At 40.3% G+C, this 24,650-nt stretch overlaps 1 protein-coding gene across 1 annotated transcript in view; it reads left to right on the top strand.

Moving 5' to 3' along the window:
- pappa2 (pappalysin 2) overlaps positions 1–24,650 on the top strand; it is a 70,315-nt gene that overhangs the window by 19,114 nt on the left and 26,551 nt on the right. The window contains exons 8-17 of the mRNA XM_047342054.1: positions 178–370; positions 714–847; positions 7,861–8,043; positions 9,505–9,808; positions 14,644–14,772; positions 14,866–14,951; positions 19,496–19,692; positions 21,682–21,795; positions 24,195–24,330; positions 24,464–24,638. Coding sequence (XP_047198010.1) covers positions 178–370; positions 714–847; positions 7,861–8,043; positions 9,505–9,808; positions 14,644–14,772; positions 14,866–14,951; positions 19,496–19,692; positions 21,682–21,795; positions 24,195–24,330; positions 24,464–24,638 — 1,651 coding nt within the window. The remainder of the gene's footprint in view (positions 1–177; positions 371–713; positions 848–7,860; positions 8,044–9,504; positions 9,809–14,643; positions 14,773–14,865; positions 14,952–19,495; positions 19,693–21,681; positions 21,796–24,194; positions 24,331–24,463; positions 24,639–24,650) is intronic.

Genomic DNA, 24,650 nt, shown 5'->3' with positions numbered 1-24,650 from the left:
TTCTCTTCAAAATAACTCTTGAACTGTTGGACCTGACTATCTCCTGGTTTATTTATCATTGCTGCTATCTCCATTCCTTGTTATTTATAACCAATGGGATTAGCTCTGCATTAACTGCTTGAACCTGATCAATGAGGATTAAAAGGGATTTTTGTTTCTGTCATTGCATCACATCAGATGACAACTGCACGAACCATTTCACTCCCAACCAAGTGGCAAGGATGCACTGTTATCTCGACCTGGTTTACCAGAAGTGGCTGATGGATCGTCAACCTGCCCCCATCCCTCTGGCCCCCATAGTGGCCGACCAGAGCCCAGATTCTGTCTCGCTCTATTGGCTGCCACCTATAAGGGGACCACTTTATCAAAGGTACGATTGCTTGAGCTAAAGAAGTATGACCTTATTTCCAGATAGTACAAGTGGGCAAAGCTTCACCGACCTGTAAATAGCTCCCCTGTGCACGAAGCTGTGGCTCAGAAGTTAGGATAATCCATTGATAGTGATGAAAAAGGCCTTGTCGGCCCAGTAACATCATCAGATGAAGTTGTGGCTGCAGCCTTTTCTGGGTTTCCTCTTGCTTTGTCCATATTACAAAGCAAGTAGGTCTAACATAAATGTAGTTCTCATATTAAGGGACATATTTACCTTATTGACAAGTGGCAGACAAAACATCAGATATTTCAAAATCAGTGACTCTTTTTGTTTTTCCTAGCTCCTCATTCCACACGTCTGTTATCAACTGCGGAGACTGTGAGAAAGATGGCGGCTTCCACCAGTACGCCTCCGAGGCCTCCTCACCTCGTATCTGTGACACATCAGGCTACTGGACCCCCGAGGAGGCAGTTGGTCAGTCACAAATTACTCTTTGTGTGTGTATGTTTGTTTGTGTGTCTTCTTTTACTATACGTGTGTTAACTTGCTGCACCACTCTTACAGATTTTTGTTTACTTTCCTGATACTGAATGCAGCCCTGCTCCAAATCCGTGTGAACATAAACCAAACTGAATCGGAGAGATTGTCGGAGCTGCACGCAAATCCGCAGCTAAATTATCAACACTTTGAGTTAGATTTTCATTACTGGAATTCATTCAAACAAACAATGGCCAAGTTGAACCTAAAATTGATACTCTACTGGTGAGGAGGGAAATTGTTGTTTTCATTCATCTTTCCTCCTAAAATCTACATTTGACTCAGTTGATTTCTTCCCCTGATACAGTCAATAATTATTGACAGGGAGGAATGTGGCAGTTTCAGGTTTGAGTGTGTGTCCTTGATTTCTCTTGTTTCTACAGAGCAGATCAAAACCCCCACCCACCCACCCGCTCTCTCTCACACACACACAGAACACACACACACACTCTTCCCTGTAAATTTCAGGTGCGTGCAAGGCTAATGGCTCCTGGAAGAGGAAAAAGGCAGAAAATCATTAAACGATAATTGCCCTCAGCTACAGACCTCTTTCTGTCTCTGTCTTGTTTTAGCCAAGGCGAGAACAAGGATTATTAGGCAAAGTGTCTACTCTGGGTAATGTTTGGTTGCTGTTCAAACACTGAACCTCCGTCATAAACAAAAATGCCAGAAAAAAGTGTATCCTGCAGTACTGTACTTTGAAACATTGCACTCCATCATTACGCACATGGTCCTTGTTATTCCAATCAGAGTTTCCTCTGACATGACATCTAGGGTGAGGGGGAAAGAACATGAGGGAAACGAGGAAGACAAACATAAAGAAAATACAGGAAGAATGGAGAAATGAATGTAGAAACACAACAACACTTTCTTTTTCATCAATGGAAACTCTACCCAAATATGTGGAAATCCTCTGCTGGAATTTATGCTTTGAAAACAAGCAGCGAGGAGGAACAGGGGGATTACGGCTCCCTCTCTTTCGCTGCGGGATCATAATGATGATAAAGAGTCAATTACAGTCTTACTCTAAACAGTGGTATGCACATAGCTGAGGAGACAGCCAGTCTGCTGGCTTCCCTGGCTCCTTTTTCACTCGTTCCCACTTCTAAAGGCGAGGATGCACGGGGGTCATTTTATCAGCCAACAGAGATGGGCAACATCGCCTTCAGCAGGGAAAGGGGAATTAGCACAAATTCAATGTGGATATCGTAGCTGGCAACAAAAGACAAGGGGTTAATGACAAAACACTGTTGGCTAAAACTGTTGGCAAAAATGCCTGTTTACGTCTCCTTAAAATGTTGCTTGTGCCAACCTTGACTGGTTTGAGTCAGTTTCCAGGCTGAGGGAAAACACCAAACTGTTTCAGGAGTCAGAGCTCCTGTTGAGAGGAATTAAATTGGTTTATGTGCTACACGGAGCCTAAATGCAGGTTATAATTTCAAATGAGAACATTGAAGGAAGGCGTTTAATTGTGCATCGTGCTGTTCATTGTACTGCAGTTTGCAGAGTTCAGAGAGGGAGAGGATGAAAGGAAGTCAAGTCCATACCTGTATGCATGAAAATCTTATATCATATTTATAAGCTGATTGGATGAAGATGGAAATAATACCTGTGGAAAGGAAGTGGTGGAAAAGAGTCGAGGCTGCAGCAAAAATAACTATCTATGTAAAGTAAGTAGTATAGAGGAAGAAAGTACGAACAAGAGAAATATGAGAATTAAAGCTGATAGAGTTTGTAGAAAACCACATCTACTGAGACATTATTTATTTATTATTATGTTGCATTAAAAGCATACAGAGCTGGGTTCATAAATATTATTATTATTATTATTATTATTATTATTATAACTATTATGTTAAGCTATCGACAAAATCATCAGACCCAAGGTTACAACTTTACTCAATAAAAGCTCTGTAATACGGCTTGATACAAAGCATTGAGCAAAAACAAAATATGCTTTACTTTGAAGACAAATGCCTAAAGAGGAAGTGATTCTATGAATGTTGTCACGATGAAGATCAGCAGCCCTTGACACCCATGAATGTCTGTGTCAGTCTGATATGATGAACTAAGAAAAGTCAAATAATCAAAATGATCGATTTAGATGCTGTAGTTTATCAGAGGACGGAGAAGAGGGCGTGTTCAACTTGGTCTACAAACTGAAGGCTTGCCCCCACTGACTGCTACAGAGTGCTGGTCGTCTGTTTATTAAATATTTATTAATATTGATCATAAATGAAGTCATTATAAGTAAACATGCAATACTTATATTAAAAAATATGAATAAATATAATGGAACAAAAATGAATATAGAGTAAACATAACATATATATATATATAGTGTGGGGATATATACATGGAAATGGATTGCAGATAAGCTTTTGAATTGCACAGGCAGGCATTAATATTGCACAGTTGATGGAGTTAACCAGCGTTAAAGTGCAGTCCATAATAGGTTCATGTGGTTTATTGGGAGCAGAGCTGGTTGGTGCAGTCTTACTGCTGCAGGAAGGAACGACCTGCGATACCTCTACTATACCGACACCTTGGGTGGATCTGTCTGTTTTTGAAGATCTATTCAGAATATAGCCATGTGAGGGGCAGTGGCTTAAGAAAAAAAATACACTGTTACCTTCTAACCTGGTTATGGCAAACAATTACATTTTTACACGTGCTGTTAGACAGAGAGCAACATCATAAAAACAGGTTTGTACCTCGAAATTAGACTGATGAGAGCAGGCTGTGGGCAGGGAAACAAAATAATAACAATAAGAATCCAAAACAGATTAAAGTGCTCTGTGAATTGAAAATACCAATTAGTGAAGCTGTATTTAGAAAACGTGTGACTTTAATGGACAATTTTATATGTTAACTGCACCAAAAAAAGGTTTCCTGAATTTCATGAAATTAACGAGCACATTCGCTCAGTGAGAGGTAAATTGATGAGGATGGGCTTTGTACCCGACTACACCAGCCCATGTTACAGTGCACCCATAAGACGTAGCAGGAACTGCCGATCTGTGCCAGTACTTTTATGAACATGTTTTACCAGCCCTCCTTTACAGTTTCACTCCAGTGGTGCCAAATCCCACCTCTGATTTTACTGTATGTCCATAAGCTGTTACAAGCAGATTGAATCTGCTCCGCGAAGGCCGTGCTTTCCGTTCTCTTTCAATATTGGATGTTAATAATATATAACCACAATATTTTAATAATGGTGAAAATGTAAGCAGTTAAAATCCCACATAATTTGAAGCATATAGTTATGGTTCTTTGAATCACCTAGCATTTGGAGGATAATCACGGCATCATTTGCATGGCTTTCTTTTCAGTTTTAAAGGCTTTCACACATGCACCACACAATTGTCTGATTGTCTATGTGACATGCTTTCTCACCCACTGGAAAATGCATGTTTGGTTTGTGCAAGGGGTGGCGCCTGAGCTGCAGGAGAAATGCCAAGGACGTCATCAACACGGCCAACAGCACTATTCACACATCGGCTCAATCGGACATTACACGGACTTAGTGCGAGGGCGCTGGGCAGTAAAGTCTGTTTAATGTCCCGCACAACCGATACATTAGCGTTCACACACACAGCCCCTCAGGGTGATGTCGAAAAAAAGGGTCAGGGTTGCAGTTGCATACGTGAGAGCAGCTTTATAGTTTGGCGATTCCTCCACAAATGGCCTAACATAGTGGGTGTAAAATATGTAACACTTCATCAATATGCTGATTTTATTGAACTTTCACCTGGGACACATAAAAACCCAGTGATGAAAACACTGCCTTAATGTGATGCCATTGCGCTAATCACTACCACTCTCACAATCAACAACTAATCTCGCCTGGCATAATGGTGTTACAACTGCGTTTTTGGGTGTGGGCCATGCTTTAAGTCAGGGGCAATGACTCATAACATTTTCAACTGGAACATTCTGCTCTTTGTTTAAGTTATAAGTAATACTGGGAAATGTGTTAATTCGGTCACTACTGAATAGGCGTGGCAGAGAATGTGGAAACCTATTTCATTGCAGGCAAAAGGCCTAATTGATTTCGTCAAAAACCCAGCTAACCTGTATCATGTCCTGCAGCAGTCATATTCAACTTTTGACCAATTGTTGCAGGTGCACAGAAATAGTTGCGTGGTTCGAGCTGAGCCTAATTCAAACCAGCGAGAAGGTAACAGAACAAAACTAAAAAGAGATTGAAATGAGCAGAACTGTCTTAACATTGGCGGAACTTTGTGAACATTGTGTCTTCATGGACAATCCAGACAATCCCATCAGTTATGGTAAGAAGCTGATCTGAGGTCAGAGTAATACCAGCCGTATGGTACGTGATGGATATGTTAACAAATATACCTAGTTTAATGACACACATACATTAGTTAGCAAGTCTGACTTCTCCTTTAGTTATTGTCGACATCTTACATCAAGATTAATGACAGGCTGCCTCACACAGTCACACAGCTTCCATCTTTCATCTGCTCAGTTTAACAGCCTGGCTTGGCCTCTGTTTACCTTGCACCAATTCCCACAAGCGGAAAAAAAAACACGCAAAAACACACAATGTGCAAATGACAGACTGTGCTTCAAACCAAGCCAATAGCCCATGCACTGTAGGTGTGTGTCCAACTGAAATTAAATTTCCTTTTTTTGGCTGCTATAGCATAGATATCTGCTCCGTAAATCACTTGTCTTGTTTTCTCTTTAGAGACACAAAATTTCATGAACCAAAGGGGAGAAATATATTTCATGATGACCCCCCCATAGTTTTTTGATGGAGACAGAGACCTGCGTTTGGTTACAGCCAATGACATCTTGCATAAAGCAGGAACGCCAGCATTCAATGATACGCTGAGCGGCCACAGTGAGCCAGACAGCAGGCTGCCACACAACAAGAGCCACAGACTGGGAATAACAGCCAACATTAGCCCACCTGCCAAAGTCTCCCTCTTATCTAACTTCCAAAAGTGAGCACATCTTGTCCTGCACCTTAGCTTTTGGAAAGGGCAATTTATTCACCGGGGGAAAAATGCACCACTAACCTCAGTTTGCAGGCTACATAGCCAATTAGCTTCGCAGCTGCAGCACCTTAAAATACATATAAACATACCTGCAAATATCACTTCAGTAAATACTGTTGGGTCCTTACTTTTCAATACCACAGACAACACGTGTGCAATCTTCCATTGGCATATAGCGTTAACGCCAGCCATAACTCAGTGTTTACCATTAATTATCTAGACTATGGTGGCTGGCCTTATTCTAATATTTTGAAACATTTGACCCTTCTCGTAATAACATAACTAAGTTTGAGATCTCAAACTTTGCCCTGTTCCTGCATTTTATGCGCTATAATTTATTGCAGGTCTATTTGCCGCATGCTCCCTCGAGCGCTCCTGCTATCGTCCATCAAGTTGTTACCGTCCATGCAGGCAGTCATATTCTCAGCTGCAGTTGTAAACATACACGCAGGTTGCAAAGGCCCATAACACTGGCACAACCAGCTCCTTTCAACCAGGCACCCCATGTTAGGAAAAAAAAGGAGCATTTCTGATATTTCCCCCAGGACCCTTTTTCCTCTGGTTAATAATACAAAACTATTAACAGTGCTTTGAAACATTCACAGGGCTCTATTTTCCTACAGGAGCAATGCCAGCACTAAATAAATGCAGTTTTTTCATACAGTTTTTCTCTGGTGGAAGTCAGTGTGTGCTCCTGTTCTAATCTAATGTGTTTGCCTTTGTGTGGGACAGAGGTTCAGTTGGGCCTGTGTTTATAGTTATTTGGCGGCACAGTTGTGGCTTATGCTCATATAGAAGCATATCCATGTAATAAGTTACAACAATCAATGATCCAATCCTGTTTGCTGCACACAAATACTTACATTTGAAATACATTGTGTCAACTTTATTAATCCCAACAGAACACAGCAGAATCTGGTACAGGTCTAGTTTACAAACCTTACGTGTCCAGACCATGCAAACATGACATAATGTGAAATAACCTGCAATATCAATCCCAGATCTGACTCAACCCTTTCATAAAAGACCTGACCTGAGCCATAACTAAATATAGGCTTCGAGTTTTAGGAAAAATGTCGGGACCCAGTCTACTTTCAGGGCGCACAATGGCAAGAGGTAATACATTATAGAAGTAAATGATAATACACAAATAGAGCATGTAGAGGCAGAAACACCATCCTTCATTTTAGTGGATTGTGTTTTCACACTTCACATCCCTTTAAAATTCTTCTTTAGAAACAGTCTCTTGATCACCTTGTAGCAAATTTCGAAAAAACCACATTTGATATTTGTTTGTTTAAATAGGCTTTATAAGTGTTCATCAAACATGTTTATTGTACTTTAAAGAAGTGTTAGGAGATAAAGAACCACAGTGTGATGACCTCTCTCTCAGAAACCTCACTACCTCCGATGCTTCTTTTAAAGGGATAAGACAAGCTTATGGGGTTTGTCCTTATTGAAGTTGGCTGAAGGTGATTCGGTTTCCCTCCACCTAATATTGTATTGAGCCTCTCCTCCATGTTGCACCCAGCTACACCTTTCTGTGCCAAATTTACTGGTCATGCTCATTCATTTTTGTGCTTGGACATTTTCCCCAAATACATTAGTTAACACTGCAAAAGGAGACAATTGAATATGACAGTGGTCGTCCTTGACGGCTGAGCAAGTATCAGATCTATCGGACCAATAGGGATTAAAGGCCTTGCTCAATAGAACAACAGTAGTTGATAAATAGGGAGAGAATTCTAACTGAACTCATCTCATCATTACAGCTGAATCAGGACTGTGAGTGCTCATCATTGATGGTAGTGAATCTCTGTGTTCCCTGTTGCTTTATGTCAAAGGGATGAATGTGGCCGTCGAGAGCCCTCACCACCATTAATGCAACCCTTTGTCTGTTTATGTGATGTCACCTAACCCCAGGTCCACCCGATGTGGAGCAGCCCTGTGACCTAAGTCTCCAGGCGTGGAGTCCTGAGCTCAGCCTCTATGACACCAACGTGACGTCCCCTTGCCCCGACACGGAGGGTTGCACCCTTACGCTGCGATTCCTCCACCCCGCTGTTCCACACACACTCACCCTCTGGGTCACCTACGTCTCCTCCGGTAAGTCTAACTCACAATTACCGGACATTATTTCCATAGTGCATCAAAAGGAGCCTGTGTAAATGTAAATTGTAATTTGAAGAAAGTTACAAGATTCCCATCCATATTTTCTAGCAGATATAAAAGCACTATAAGTAAGTTTTTCCAGTAATTATCATAAAATGGACTATTACCAAACCATTTCAAGAAGTGTTTTTTTAATAAAAATACTCAATGTGCACAAACAAAACCCTATAATAAAAGATTGCGGTAAAAGCAACGAAGCAATGCACAGACTGCAAGTGATGAAATTCTCTGCACCCAATAGCCTCCCTTTCAAAACAGCTGCAGAAATCAATGTGCCCCATAGTCCATAAATTTGGACAGACCGGAGTTGGCAACTATTGAGTCCACAGCAGTTGCCTGTGGATCCCACTGCATGATAGAGATGCCTCCTGTCAGATCCATAAAATCTGCTTCTCAACTCTTTCAGCCAAAGATTGACAGATTCATATTGATGGATTTAAATCTCAAGCTTTGTGACTAGATGTTTCTAATGGCAAATATGCTCCAATACACTTTTTAAATTACTATTTATTATATAATAATACATAATATTTGATATTATAATATCCCATGCCAGTTAGTTCCTTGTCTGTCATCCAGCTTAATCAAATTTACTCACAAAGATTTGGTCTGATACACCAAGAAACAAGGACAATGGATTCAACCCAGTAACAACACCCAGTAATTTAGTGACATGGCCACAAACAATGAGTGAGACTGAGGTGATGTAGAGGAGTCTGCCTCGAACTTACCGCACTGTCTAGGGGTGAGGTTATATAGCATGTGGCCCGTGGAGAATCTTGAGTTGCACGGCCCTGGCTCTGTTGCAGACACTTTCTTTTCTGTAAGAGACAAACTATAATCAACAATGTTGTATGTGTTTGAGCCTTTTATGTCCTGCTGGATATTTGACTAAATGGCATAAAATAGGGTCATTCGAACAGATCACGTAGACAGTCCAGTCCACTGACGGCTCATTAATGAAACCCTTTTTTAAAGGGTAATCTCACTTTCGATAGTTTTTGTATTCAGTTATTGTTTTCTGTATCGCTATTAGAGTGATATATTATGATACCGAGCTGTAATAAACTTTATCAAGTAAGCCATGATACACATAGCACTTTTCATACGTCTGGCAGATCTAGGTCACCCCTTGCTTGACCTGAAGCTGGGGTGTAGATATTTTAAGACATGATTTCATGGAATCATAACCATCTGGAAAGGGTAGAGCCAAAATCAGACAACCTGAAGTAGTTAAGTATAAGTCTTAAATCTTTCATGTCTTTTATTATGTTATTATTTAGCCAATCAGAATGTTTTCAGGAAAGCTGCACATCGTTTGTATAAATATTTGAGGAATTGAGAAAAAATATGAAGTTCAAATAATAGTAATCCTTCTCTAATTGCATTTCCTAGACAACCCAGCCATAGCCAACATCGAGCTGATAACAGATATGGGGAACAGCATTAACCTTGGACCGCAGCATGTCTTCTGTGATATGCCCCTCACCTTGCGCCTTAACACCCACAATGCTGCCATCAGCGCCATAAAACTCTGCACCTTTGACGAGAAGATGGAGATCGATGCCGCCATGTTGTCGTCAGGCCCCGGCAGCCCTCTGTGCTCTGGCTGCCTGCCTCTGCTGTACTGGATCCAGCGGCAGCCGCCCTTCAACGGCAAATCCACACCACCTCAGACTCAGCAGACATTCACTGACAGGTAAATGGTCAAGTGTTGGTAAGGACAGAAAAAACAAACAGATTTACTTCCATTAAGTTAAGATTACTTTGGAGTCATGCTTTCAGTGCTACTTTGCAGTGGAGGCACATTTCATTCACTTACCAATGTTATATCAACCCAAAATGTGGTTTTAGAAATATTCATCGTCCATAAATCAGGCAAGGATTTGCTCTGCAGGAGGCGACCACAATGCATAACGGGAATTGACAGGTGTTTTTTTTTCTGCCCAAACCACTCAAACATACTCACGACTCCATGACCGGCAAGTTCCAGAGTCTGGTTTTACTCTCAGGTGTAGATGAATATTTACATCATGGATGTGGTGCCAAATACTAATGCTGGATACCAAGACACACACACACACACACACACACACACACACACCGACTTGTCAGACATCAGCAGGTCAGAGGAAAATAAAATCCAGGGACTGTGTGTGGGCGTGTGCTATTGTGTGTATGTGTGTGCGTGTGTATGTGTGTGCATGTGTGTGTGTGTGTGTGTGTGGCCTCAGATCTACTAATTAACAGATATCTGTCTCAAGTGTTAGGGGATGAACAGAAAATATTTCCAGCGTGATGACGCTGAGCTGTGGCTACTGATCCAAATCTCTTTCAAAAAGCATATTACACTCAGTAAAAAAATATGCACATGTTTTCGGGCTAAGTTGAACCAGTCTGTATCCTGTCCCATGTTGTGGGGTGTCCAAATGATTACCAGTTCCCAAACGTAAAGCCACAAGCCAGTTTATCTCACCAAATACCAGCCCTCACCAAAATCCCCTCAATCCCTCTACTCTATCCCCTGTTATACAACTACTGCACAGAAGCTGATAACAACCTGCCAGGATATGTCAGCTTCGTCACATGATTGCAGATCATTCAAGGCTGATTTCAAGTGTTGTGGCACTCCGAATTTCTGAGAAGCTGCCGCTGTTTTACGGAGCGGGCAGATGTTAGGTGGACACAGCTTCAAAAAACAGTTTATTTTTCAGGGAACACGTCTCCTATGTTACACAAGCTCAAAGTGTCTAAGTGCAAAAAGATGTAAGAGCCGAAGGGAATTAAGTTATGTGGGACTGAGGAGGGCAGAGAGGGGTTGATGTAAGGAGAAACGAGTGTTGGAGAGCAATGAGTTTAGAGGAGGTGGGAGAGGGCGCAAGGGAGGGTGAGATAATGGAGGGAAGAGAAGCACAAAACAGAGGTGTGGGAGGAAAAGAGGTTTAAAGAAAGAAAACGAAACTTAAAGTGGAGGATGAATAGGTGAGGGAAGGAGAAATGGGGGCTGAGGAAAGGTGCAGGGGACAGAAGGAGACGGCAACACAGCAGAGGTGAAGCGAAATAAGCAGAAGCAGAGTTTTTTTCCCCTATGTTTTGAATATGAACCAAATGTGAGCAGCAGAGGCCATAAACACCAGTAACTGCTTGGATCAGGTCCTCAACCATTTCCTCCTGCTGAACCTGCACCATGGTCAGCGCAGGCTGGCTGAGAGGAATACAGACAGGGAAAGATGAGTGAAGACGACAAGGAAGAACGATCAATTAATCAGGAGTCTTTACAATAAAATAGAATGTTTGAAACTACAGTTATTCAGAAACATTTCATATATTTTTGTTAATCAGGTAATCTCTTTTTTAATCTACAGGATTAAAGGAAATCCTTAAAATTGTCAAACAAATTATCAACCAATAAATAGAGTTTTCTCTATAAATGAAACAACACATAAGCTGAAAAAACAAATCATCTTCAATCATTCTAATTAGGGGCACGTTATGCGAGATGACAACTAGTTTGTCTTATTATATGAGAAATCCGATGCTTATTGTTCTCCCCATGAAGGTGGAGTGAAACAGCATTGACAGAGTCTGTTTTCTCATTGATATGTCTCCCCTTACCACAACTCAAAACTAACTTTACCAATAACCCAATCCAGTTGTGTTCTGCAGTGTTTGACCTGACCCAAACAGCAGCCTTCTTAAATTATTTGAGTATTGAGAAAACAGCGCCCATTTTCACTCAATCTCTCCTGGAAGACGCTCATGGTGTTGCACAAATAGGTAAAAAAGGGATCAAGAGAACAGAGTTCAAACCTCTGCACAGCTGGCCAATTACTGCTTGAAGAGGGTGTGAATGTCAGATTGAGGCTCTTTAGTTTAGAAAGTTACGTAAGCTTGAAGTCATCTGAACTTCTGACAAACACTTCAAATGGTGCATATACTGGGCTCTGTAATCTAAAGGGGTTGGTTCAAATCAAGTGGGGGTCAGACGGCCACACTGCACATCAAACCATCTCAGCCACTTTTCTGGCACTGACTAGCATTTGTACTTAATTCAGCATTAAAGGGGAATTTCCGTATTTTTCAACCTGGGACCAATGTTTTTAAATGTTGTTGTGTTGAGAAGTAGTACTAAGTCAGTCCTGGACATCGTCTAATTGCAGCAGTTGCTACAATGTAATCTTATGGGGCTATTATGACAGTCAATGAAATGTCCACTAAAAGGGTCAAGCAAATAGGGACGAACATCAAAGTCAAATACTTAAAGGTTCAGTGTGTAGAATTTAGTGACATCTAGTGGTGAAGCTCCATATTGCAGCTAAATACCCCTCACCTCACCCTCCCCTTCCAAACATGAAAGAGAACCTGTGGAAACCTTCAGTTGTTATAAAAACTCAAAAGGTGTTTAGTTTGTCCATTCTGGACTACTGTAAAAAACATGGTGGCCTCTGTAGAGAGGACCCACTCCTAATGTTAATATAAAGTATTTAAATATAGAGGGCTCATTCTAGGGTTAAGAAAACAACAATTCATACAATTTAGATGATTACACACGTGAAAACATCACTAGGATTATTTTAGATAACATTTTTGCCATTATATCCCTTTCACCTAAAGCTTACACACTGAACCTATAATTGACATATTCCACATCAGAAAGAAATTCTGCCATAATAGTTTCTCTTAGTGAAATCCAATTCTCTCCAACTCTCACTCATGTTTCCATTGACCTAGAAAAAAACCCTTTAAGTAGACATTTCGTGGACTGTCGCAGTTGCCCCACAAGATTACATTGTAGCCACTGCTGCCATGTTGCAGATAACTGGGGAGATGATCTACTGGACCGACTTCAAAAGGTTTTCTAAGTACCATTCATTTATACAACCACATACACAAACACGGAGGAGATAAAGTATACTTGTGTTGAACTTCTAACTGAAGCTCTTTTTTTTATACAATCTTATAATAATAATAATTTACTCTATCACACACTCTTTGGTGTGTGTGTGTGTGTGTGTGTGTGTGTGTGTGTGTGTGTGTGTGTGTGTGTGTGTGTGTGTCTGAGTTCAACACCATGAATGTGTTTGAAGAAAGGCATGTCTCAAAGCTTGTGCCATTATCCCCATTTTTAGATTTGTAGATGTCCATCTTGTTCATTTCTTTGACAGCCCCCCTTAAGCTCTGGCATTTTGGAGCAGCTATAAACACCCTTCAGATGTGGTTGCACAAGATTTTGTACGAACTTGCTTGTTACCTGGCCTTGAGATATTATTTGTGTTGCCTTGTTGCCAAAGCATATTTTTTTCTTTGGATACACGCCACATAAACTGGTATTTAACTAACTATTTATGCTTTACTGATAATGAAGATAAAATGAAAAGTCAATTGCATTCATGCAGCTCTTCTGGAAACAATTCAAATTTAGTTTATAGTTGAAGAGGAAATTAGACATGGAATTAAGAAGTGCAAGTGCAAGGTACAGTCTGTGAGAGCCGAGAGCGAGAGAGAAAAGGAACTGTGTCACATGGCTAAAGAAAATAGCCAAATATAGCTACAGTACAGATAAATAGGGAAAGAGATGGTGTTTTTCAAAATATTCATTTCCTTCTCTGATCCATAATTAATAAAGGAAATCTGTGGATACTGAATGATTTATTCTTCTCACGGTTAAAGTTTATACAAGAAGCAGTAGCTCTGTTCTGAGAAAACAGGGAGGATATTCTTTATTTTAGACACAACCCACCGAAACAGATCAATAGTTCCTGACACCGGAGCAATGGTATCGTTACACTCACTTCCTGCCGTGGGGCTTTAAGGCCACCGGATACTGCAAGGTTACAGATAGAAGCCACTGGGACTTAAAGCTCCACTTTAGTTACTCGATCCCAAGAGCCATTGTTTGTAGAATCCAGTAGGATTGCCGTTGCATTGACTCGTCGAGGGCCCTACAGTAAATGCAATGCTTCAACAGTACATTGGACGAAGAAAGTAATGTTGCTAACCCTAACCCTGTAAGATTTAGGTTAAAGGGATCCATTGGCATAAATTGAACACAAAATAATCCTAGTGATGTTTTCACGTGTTTCTTCTAAATTGTACGAATTGTTGTTTTCTTAACCCTAGAATGAGCCCTTTATATTTAAATACTTTATATTCACATCAGGAGCCGGTCCTATCTACAGAGGCCACCATGTTTTTTTACAGTAGCCCAGACCGGACAAACTAAACATCTTTTGAGTTTTTATAACAACTGAAGGTTACCACAGCTTCTCTTTCATGCTTGGACTGGGAGGGTGAGATGGGGGGTATTCAGCTGCAACATGCAACTTTACCATTAGAGGTCACTAAATTTTACACACTGAACCTTTAACACACACTTAACCACACTGGCAAAAATAGCCACAATAATTCTAGGTTTGTCATGTTTTGAATGAGTGACTTGTATTGATCTATATGCTTTCAAAGATTTTATGATATGTTTGTACTACAGAGCAGAAAAATAGTCTTTACTACTCTTTGGACTCCTCTCCTCTCCAGTACTGTACAGCAAGGAGTCAAGTACCAGTACACAATCCAGGTGGAAGCAGAAGGTCTTCTCAGCGATACCTCCCCACCTCTCCTCTACACTCATGGGCAGTCCTACTGTGGAGACGGCCTCATACAGGGGTCTGTGGACACATTAACATGATTAATGATGAACAATTATTCTTTCAGAACAGAGACTATCTGATATTGGTGTTGACGATGTTCTTCTTCTAGGACAGAAGAGTGTGATGACAGTAATCTCCTGGATGGGGATGGCTGCTCTAAGAAATGTAACAAGGAGATGGGCTTCAAATGTAATGGTGAGTGAATTTCATTTACTGCAGGGTGAAAAGTCTGAAAGCTTGTTGAGCTGTTTGGTTTCTTTCAAAACAATGGTGACAATTTATTTGTTTTGTCATACATTAAACCCACCAAATCACTCTTAAATGTAAAACATGAATACCGTTTAAACTTATAGTGTAAAAGCAAAGTTACTAAATGGCAATGTGCATGCAGCAGCATTAGAAAAAAAAAATCTAACAAATCAAATTTAATTTACAAGACATAAAAGCTTCTGGCTTGAACTGAGTCCACAAACCAGTAATGTAACATCACAGCAGCATAAGAGAAAACAGATGAGCTGAATGGTAAGAAGTGAGTTTTTGGTTTGCTAAGTCACAAGTCTTGTTCAGAAATGTGAAGTATTTTAACATTAGGCTGGCAAAGAAACACCAGAGAAAAAACTATTTTCAACAGCAAAGTACACAGTTGAGTCTCAAAACATATGCCAGACATGTTTCTTTAATTGAATAAGCTTCGGCTTTTATAAGATTTCAGGGAATCGATTGCGATCTTGGGAATATTGATAAGTGAAGTTGATTGATTTCTTATCGAAGATCATGTTGTGGTTTGAGATTAGATGCTGTGAGCTCACAATAACAGTTGTGTTTTAGACATTGTTGCCATTTTTCATCTTGTTGATATCTAAAGTAAATAGTCGTTTTTTTTATTATCAAATCAAATCTGCAACAACTGGCCAGGTCTCCCCAGCGAGAAAGATTATATCCAACTGTAAAAATTTTAAAAATATAAAAAGTTTAGTCACGCATTTCCAGACCTATCTGCACACTTTGTTTTAGTGCTTTATCACTCGAGCATCCAATACTTCTTAAGTCTCAGATACAGTTTATAGTCGAAGTAAAATAACAATGTAATTTTAATGATCAATCATCTATCACCTTGATGCCGGTCAATCAAACAAAGTCTCTGTTTTGGTTGATGGTGAGGATGTTCGCTCGCATCTACTTTCATTTTCATTACAGTAATAACAAGGGTTTTCTCTTGTTACTTGAAGTACCTTAATGTGATTGGAGGTTGTCTTGTATTTCTGATGGCCAGAGTCAGATCCTTCAAGGGAGGTGAGGGGGGTTAAGAGCTGGCCCAGGTTAACCTTGGTGAGGTTTAGTCAAGAATGTATGATTTGTTGTTAGAATTAACAACCAGAGATTTATGTAAAGATAAGGAAGATGAAGAATCATTTCATTGGTTGTACAGTGAGTTTCAGGATTTATTTTACGTGAGGTTTTTGCTTCTAGATAAACAAGAGGCATTTGCAGTAGACGTGTCCCTGGATCAAACTTTTTTTTCTAACTTAGTAACTTTCCACTTTCTGTGCTCACTTTCCTGTGAGTATACAAAACCAGTAACTGCTGTTTAGTAAGAGGCAGTAAAGGTTTAAAAACATCCAAATGATCATTTTCCTTTTGATATTATTCAGATATATCCTTCTCAACCGCAAGACAAGGGTTGAACGTTGTCCTGCTAACCCTCGACCAAAATCATGCAGCGTAACATGGCAGACGACAAATAAAGACGCCACAGAGAGTTCACCCATCGTTGTAAATCCACCACAGGACGACAATAAATTGTGTCTGCACCCTTTTCTCAGTCTGAAGCATGCAGCCAGGCCACAACAGAAGACTGACAGCACAACATGGAAGGGAGTTTACCCAAAGTACAGCATCATTAGCAGAAGGGGGAAGACTCTGCCTCTGTCAACATGTGTTTTTGGACCTTAATATGAGGTAAACACGTTTAAATATGCATTGTCTTGCAGCAAAGCCAGAAAGAGAGCATTGAGAGCATAAAGCTCATGCATTATTTCATAATGTCACAGTCATAATTAGCTGTTTACTCGTGAATACTTGCTCACGTTCTTATTTTCACTGACACACACTGAAGATTGCGTTGTATTGTGATGGTTGCCCTAATACGCTGACACTGGCACGTCCAACGCGTCCATCCAAGTCCCCAAATGTCTCTGTTTCTCATTGAGAGACTTGGACCAGCGGAGAGCAGGCATTAGCCACATTGACACAAGGAATCAGCTCTGCTGTTGTGGTATGTGGTGTTCCTCCACAGCCTTAAAATCCATCCCCCATATAAAGGAATGTTTGCCCAAAAAGCTCCTCAGTTGCCAGAAGCTAAGTTGAATAAGTTTGGCTTTGATAATATCCAACTTTTTAGTGATTTTATTAAAGAATCCATGATATTACTAAAAGATAGGACAAGTCCGTTGATATAAAGTGGTACATTACTTTGATTTGCTTCCCTTGTTTTGACTTTTAGGCCAACGGCAGCTGTGTGGTATATGTTTGGTGTAAGGGTTTGTGTTACGTGAGTTTGTGGCACTAAAATGTCCATCATTTAATCAATTTATTTGTCAGGGCTAGCCATTGTGTGACTGATGCTATTACATCTCTTGAAACGATGAAAAACATCAGATAAACAATTTGGCCCCAAATATTTTTGTACTAATTGGGAACCAATTATTCAGTTGTTGTTGAAGCCGTAGACAAAACATTTGTGTAGCTCTTCTTGCCATGTTTGCTTGACCCATTTAGCTCCAACTACTTGCTGAACTGCCTTGCTCTGGATTTTGTTGGGTTTATAGTAGTTTAAAATAGTTTACTGTTGTTCTGCAGTTATAACACAAAGATATTCTTACAGTCAGCTTGCCATGGACAAGCTGCTTTGGTTGTTAAGAAATCCTGCTTTCACCTTGTTTTTTTAAAGATTATACAGATTTCCAAGTAAAATGTTTTACTGCCTGATTAAATGAAGGTTAAATTGCACAACATGATTAACGCATGCAGACCTTTAATAAAACACAGATGTCCCTAATATATAAGTCAAAGTTTATCAATCGGTCCAATTTTGTAAAGTTTAAAGAAAAACTGAACTGGAATTAAAAAGACTTAATTATTTTCACAGGTGTCGTCAAAGCAGGGGTGGGGTATTTGGAGAGTTCGCTTCCTTTAGTATTGCCAAATGAACTTAGTATGACAATATGGCGTCTCTGCCTCATTTACTTTTTATCAGAAACATGTTGCCGTCAACAAATTGAAGACAATTGTGCAGCACTTTGTGACACAGCTCTGTTTCTGTCTAACTTCTGCAGATGTCCACATTTTCCATGAGGCCAAACGGAAGTGTTTTCCAGCCTTTTCACGAAGAGCTGCTGCTTTACAAGATATTGATCAGCTTATGATTCCCACTCTGCTGTTGCACATTATGTCAACATCGATTTGATCGACTGCACATAGATATTAATTGCTCATAGCTCAGGTACGACTGTGTTACAGGAAGTATAATCTGACTTACATCAAATACAACCTGAATATATCCTGTAAAATTCAACATATTTTTGACTTTGAAATATAAATGAGCACATCTTTGTTATTTTGATTTTGTCAAATTTTACGGTATTCGTTGGGGTCCTTTATTTATTGTGTGTTACTTCTATTTCTTTACCATTCTTTTAAAGCATCACCACAACAGATAGAGCTATGCTTTAAGATAACTTAAAACAATAATATTAACAACGTGTAACCACACAAGTACATTCAATCATGAAAGTTCCATGTTGACCTTTGAAATATCTCTATTTGGACAAAAGAAAAAATCTATAACATGTTCATACTTTATCTTTCTCTATGTCCATTAATGAAGAATGCTGAGATGTGGTTGAACGCTTTGCAAAAAGATAGTAAGTTGACCTTGTTTGTCAAACCACATGAGGGGCTCTTAACATACAGTATCTCCACGAACAGCCTCCTCAGCTGTGGGGCAAGCGTTTACGTATCGGTATGAAACACACTGCATATACTCATACTTTCTCATTCTCTATTGTTAACTCTTCAACTATTAGAAAAAGTCATAAAGTGTATGGCGCTGCTATTTTGTTGTTATTCTGGTCCTGATCTCAGGTCTCCTAGGTGATGGCTTTGTTTTGTTTCACCCCTTGCTTCATCTTGAGAGTTGATAAATTCGAGATTTATTAGCAGACACAATAATAGTTAAACCAATGTTCTTCTGTCTGTACTCAGGTTTTCGATCAGACATGAAATAAGTTTTGAGCACTGCTTTGACAGTTCTTATTAATACATAGAGCTGCTGTTGTCACCTGGTGACATACAGTGTAGACACACATGGCCCATCGAGGAGCTTTTGGGATCAAACTAGCTGCCAAGACACATTTGAGGTCCTCTTTGGTTCTCTCTGCCTATTGAGATTACAAAATTGCTGTGATCTTAAATAATTAATCAAGTCAGAGTTCATTGCTTTCTATTATTTACAGCGTGTTGACAGGCCAGAGAGACAGATACGGTTGAGTTGATGTGGCTGACATTAAAAGTGGCCAATGAAAATACAGAATAGACTTGCTCTGGTTTGGTTCACTGACAAATATATTTGGAGGGGAGTTAACAGTGGGGGATGAGTGTGTTTCCCTGCCAGATTAAGAAACCAGGCTTTATATTCTTTCATAAATCCTCCTCTCTCGCTCTCCTCTCCATCTGCCAAGGTGAACCCAGTCAGTGTTATGTGTTTGACGGTGACGGGGTATGTGAGGACTTTGAGCGGGGCTCCAGTGTTCAGGACTGTGGTTACTTCACGCCCCTGGGCTACACGGACCAATGGGCCTCCACTGCTACTGCCTCTCACCAGGACCCCAACCGCTGTCCTGCCCACGCTGCCACCGGGGAGCCATCACTTAACAAGGTATTACAAAGGTCTAGTATAACCCACAGGGAACATTAAAGACCGAGATGATGATGATGAACTCCTTGTGGAGGCAATGGTGCAAATCATCAGCTCAATGTTTGCAGCTGGATGCGTTCCTACAAAACTTTGACTTAATCCCTGTAAATTCTCCAATTCTTGACCAACTAGCTAAATCCTCACCTGCAGAGGAGGAGAGCGAAAGCTTCTGTTGTAGTTCCTGATTGTAAATGCTAGGATTCTGACTGGCTATTCATGTGAATTGTCCTTAATAATATGCATCAATTATGCAAAAATATGCATCATTTCCTCATCACTATTCACTATTATTTTCTGTGCCGCCACTTGTGGCTTGAAGCAGTATCATACCAGTCAGATCAATTCTTTTCAGCCTGTAATTATATAAACAGTTCTATGAAACATATACGAGTATGTCTTCATCGATTGGTCGTTCACTGTGGTAAGTCTGAGATTTCATAAGGCAAATATTAGATGGACTGGACTCAAACCAGATCTTTTCACAACAGTAACTTTTAAGATCTCTGCTCCTTTTAGTGGCAAGTTTGTATTGAACTTGTTTGACTAATCCTTTACATGATGCAAAACCTTTTTATTAGAGAGGAGCCTACTCAAGGCAAAAACCATTTAAAACGGGGTAACAGAACTTTCCAGTCCTTCAGATCATATTAACATATATGAAAGACCTGAAGCAGAGGATTGTTATGAGCTGGATCCTTTTTAATTATAAAAGCATTTCTGTTCTTCAAGAAACAGAGTTGAGCAGTGACTGGTAAAGACAAGAAGAAGAAGAAGGGCTTTGCACATAACTTTGGAGGCGATTTTGGCAGAACTTACCATGACAGAGCAGCAACTTTGAATATGGCATCGCTCCCATCTCTCTTTCTACAACTTTAGCACAAAACACACCTATAATTTTACAGCTTTGACATCTCTCATAAAATTTCTGCAATCACATGAGGCCTCTCAGGCCCGTCGTTGCAGAGGTTCCAAATTGTGTCACAGTTCTAGAAACGGCCTCAGGTCAACCTCGCTCCTCTAGACGATAGGTCACATGCAAATGATGCAGCGTGAAGTAAGTTCTGCTCAGCCGGGTAAAGAACATGATTCACTTCCATGGGAGGACTGCTGGTGTCAAACACACTCAGAACTGGCACGTCTCCTGGGATTTTTCATGCTACAGTGTCTGCATGAGGAAAAGTGCAGTAAACAAAACAAATCAAAGTGTCATGAATAAATTTGGGATGGCCAATTAAATGCGTCACTCGCAGAGAATGTGGGCTCTTCCCAAGGCACTAAATAGAATTTATTAAATTAGAGCAAGATTCTGAAAAACTTTTATTGCTCCACAATAAACTAAACATCTTGATGACACAGCAGATTAGATTGTAAATATTTTTGTCACATTAAAAGGTCAGGGAAAGTTTTGAAGTGTAATGTCTGGATTGTGATTGATATTAAAATGAAGGGGTGATGCATACCCTGCACATATGCTGTGTATACCCTCACATCACACAGCTTTAGATTCTCTCGCTATTGTTTGCGAGATATTTTGGAAAATGACCAAAAGTGAATCATCTTGAGATCACCTTAACCTTAAGCAATATTCCCACCAAGATTGGAGAAACCATCCCTGCATAGTTGTTTTGTCCAAACACACACACACACACACACACACACACACACACACACACACACACACACACACACACACACACACACACACACACACACACACACACTATGCCGTTGGGCATTGGGGAAATGTTCTGGTCAGGATTTGGTAAACACACACGGAAAAACAGTTGGTAGGAAAATAAAACGTTGATCATCTGAGCTGAATGGAAATGTTCATGTTGTTCACTTTTTTAGAGACAAACCAGAGTCTACCTTATGCTGGCTGGACGTGTCTCATGAATAAATGACTTTAGATTAATTATCAATTAAGAATCCATTTGTTTCTGTGTGAAGCTCTGCAGGTATCAGCACCTCGAGATGAGTGAGACACTGTCCACAGACGCCTGGTTCCCTTGCACAGCCCAGTCTGACACAAATAATGACCTGGAACATTCATTTTGGCTGAAGGTACGTGTGTTTGTCTGTGTGTGTGTGTGTGTGTGTGTGTGTGTGTGTTCTGTATCTGTTCTCCCCTTCACTGAATGAGTGTGGGTGGCTACCCTTCAACATCTTCCAGTACTTTCCAAAACCTTTTTTAAATGGGGTTGAAGGGCTGCTCACAGATGGCTGCCCCCACACACACACACTCACACAACTTTTTAACAATTACATTATTCATTTGATGCATTGGTTGTATGTGTGTATAATTATTCATTTTTTTAGGTCATCTATGAGTTCTAATGATGTGAAGATAATTACAATCATGACTAACACTGTGCTTATTCTGTATCTGCAGTTTTATTTTTGACTTCAGCAATTATCATTACGAGTTTATTAATAGTGGTGTGTTGCATGATTATGTCACGATTCATATTTCAACAAGTTATTCAAATACTGGCATCTGAAGAAAAAATAATAATTTTCTAATCATAAATAGATCTTTTAGTTGTCATGGACACATGATTTATTATTACAATTGACTGTGGCTCCAAAAAAGATAAGGCAAAAACATCTTGATCATTTAATAATTATTCTTGAACATTTCAAATCATCAACTAATTGTTTATTTTAGGATTGATGACATTTGTATTTGTTGTTGAATCCTACGTTGACAGAGAATTACAATAGCCGCTGCTGCAGTTAAAGTGATTTATTTGAATAGTTTCCCCGCTTATCTTTGCAGCTCCAACATACTCTAGTCAACCATGCTTCACGTAGATGTCCTGGTTTGTGTACTCCACTGTATTTGGACCTGGCTTTCCATTCCAGACCTGTGTCTGGTTCTCATATTTAGTAGTTTTGTATTATTTAATCTTTCCACAGCCCCAGTTCCCACAGTCGACTCTGCGGGGCCAGACTGAGCATAGGCTAGCTGTTGATTTGACTGATAGCTTCGTAGTCTTGTCTGTCATTCTCCGGATTATGGAGCCCTTTGCAGTCAGGAGCTTGCCTCTTTCCTTCCGTGCACATACTCGTTCATTTTGCCTCTTCTCCTCTCATCATTTCCACTTCTTTGTTGAATGACTCATCTTTCCATCCCCTGCTTCTTTTCTGAATGCCCTTTTTATCAGACACTTCTCTGCAGCCTCTCTGGAAGGCCGCCTTCGCCCTAAAGACTCTTTCACTGACTCTTTCAAAGCCTTCATTATAACACCCATATCTGTCAGCTCTCCCCGAAACACCAAATTTTTCCTTGACGTGTTTTTTCTGTCTCTGAAAGTGCCTCCCTCGCTTAAATAGCTTGTCCTGCTCGATCTGAAAAGCATTTCTCAAACCTTTTTATCATACCCATCCCTGCCAGCTCTCAAAAAGTGTCTCATTCAACACCTTTTCATACTTTAATAGGGTCTCTTAAAATGTATTTTACCCCAAAAATGTATCTTTTGATTATGAAACACTCAGAGTCTTTAGGTTTGGCAGGTGGCTGTGGCAAGTTCTGTAACAGAGATCAGTGAGCGTCAACTGAGCGAATCATTGCAGTTACATGGGGTTCCAGTCACAACATAGTTACAGTACTGCTGCAGTTTAATGCCCAAGCATGTGCTTTGGTGAGGACATATTCTTCTGTTCTAATGATCAGAGGCGTCTTTGTGTTTCTCTTCTATTTATTTGTGATAAGTCGGAGAGGGCAATGGACATGTAGCTACAATCACACATGCTGGGCACAAGCTGCTTTTCACCTGCAGCTTCGAGAGCCTCATACTGTACACTATGTCTTTGCAGTTTCCCCTTCACTGTGTAGGCGGCCACGAAGGTTTCATTGCTAACAAATTGTAAAAGACAAGCAACAATAGGTGACACCCAAGTGTGACTGATCTTCATATAGTCTGGATGACCACTCAAAGCACTTTACAAGTACAGTTTTGCCATTTACCCATTCACTCACACATCCATACAGTGCATCTATGTGCAGCACTCTGTCATATGTCACTCATACACTGCAAACACAGCTGTCAGGGGCCATTTGAGGTTCACTATTTGCCCAAGCACACTATGGCAAGCGGAATGGGGGAGACTTGGATTGAGCCGCTGACTCTCTGGTCAGTGGACGACCCGCTCCACCTTTTGAGTCAGAGCCGCCCCCCAATGTGTTGTACCTCTTTGTTCACTGGAATGATAAGCTGGAGCAGCAATCCAATATTTAAAGCCTGAATGCTGATGAAAACAAAGTGTGTACAAATGTGTGATGTAACAATTAATATATTTGAACTTACAGCAATAACCCAAAAATGGTACTGCATGTATTTATCAACTCTTCGTTTCTTGCTAGCAACAATTTCAATGTTTTAAATTTTGCTATATCTGTCTTTTGCTATATTTTTTACCTTATTTTTTAAAAACTGTCATCACTTTCACCATTGATCCAGGTGGGATTTGACCATCCTGGAGTGGCAGCCTCTGTAATGGTGTACGTAGCATCAGACGGGTCCTTGTCTGTGGACCAGTGCCGGAGGACAGCAACCATCTTACTCTCTGATACTACTGGCAAAAACCACTCACTAGGTACTTTTTTTATTGATTTGTATGTTTTTGATAATGTGTAAAGCAAAATAACATCATTTAAATACTAATAGTAATAAAGACAATACCATAAAAAAGGAGCTACATGACCATTTTAACCCTTCAATCTGCCCAGGGACACATAACCTCTCATGCCATCGGAACCCGTTAGTGGTGAATGTGACCCATGACCTCTCGCGACCTTTCTTCCTCACGGCCTCCGTTATCCTCCTCTTCTCCTCCCCCTTGGTGGCAGTGGGAGGCGTGGCTTTGAGGACCTCCTGTCACTTCAGCACCTTCGCCCTGACCGGGTGCGCATCAGA

The sequence above is a fragment of the Hippoglossus stenolepis genome, chromosome 11 (assembly GCF_022539355.2).
Source record: "Hippoglossus stenolepis isolate QCI-W04-F060 chromosome 11, HSTE1.2, whole genome shotgun sequence".
Classification (NCBI taxonomy): Eukaryota; Metazoa; Chordata; class Actinopteri; order Pleuronectiformes; family Pleuronectidae; genus Hippoglossus; species Hippoglossus stenolepis.
The sequence above is the reverse complement of the archived record's forward strand: the minus strand, read 5'-3'. Positions and strand labels throughout refer to the sequence as shown.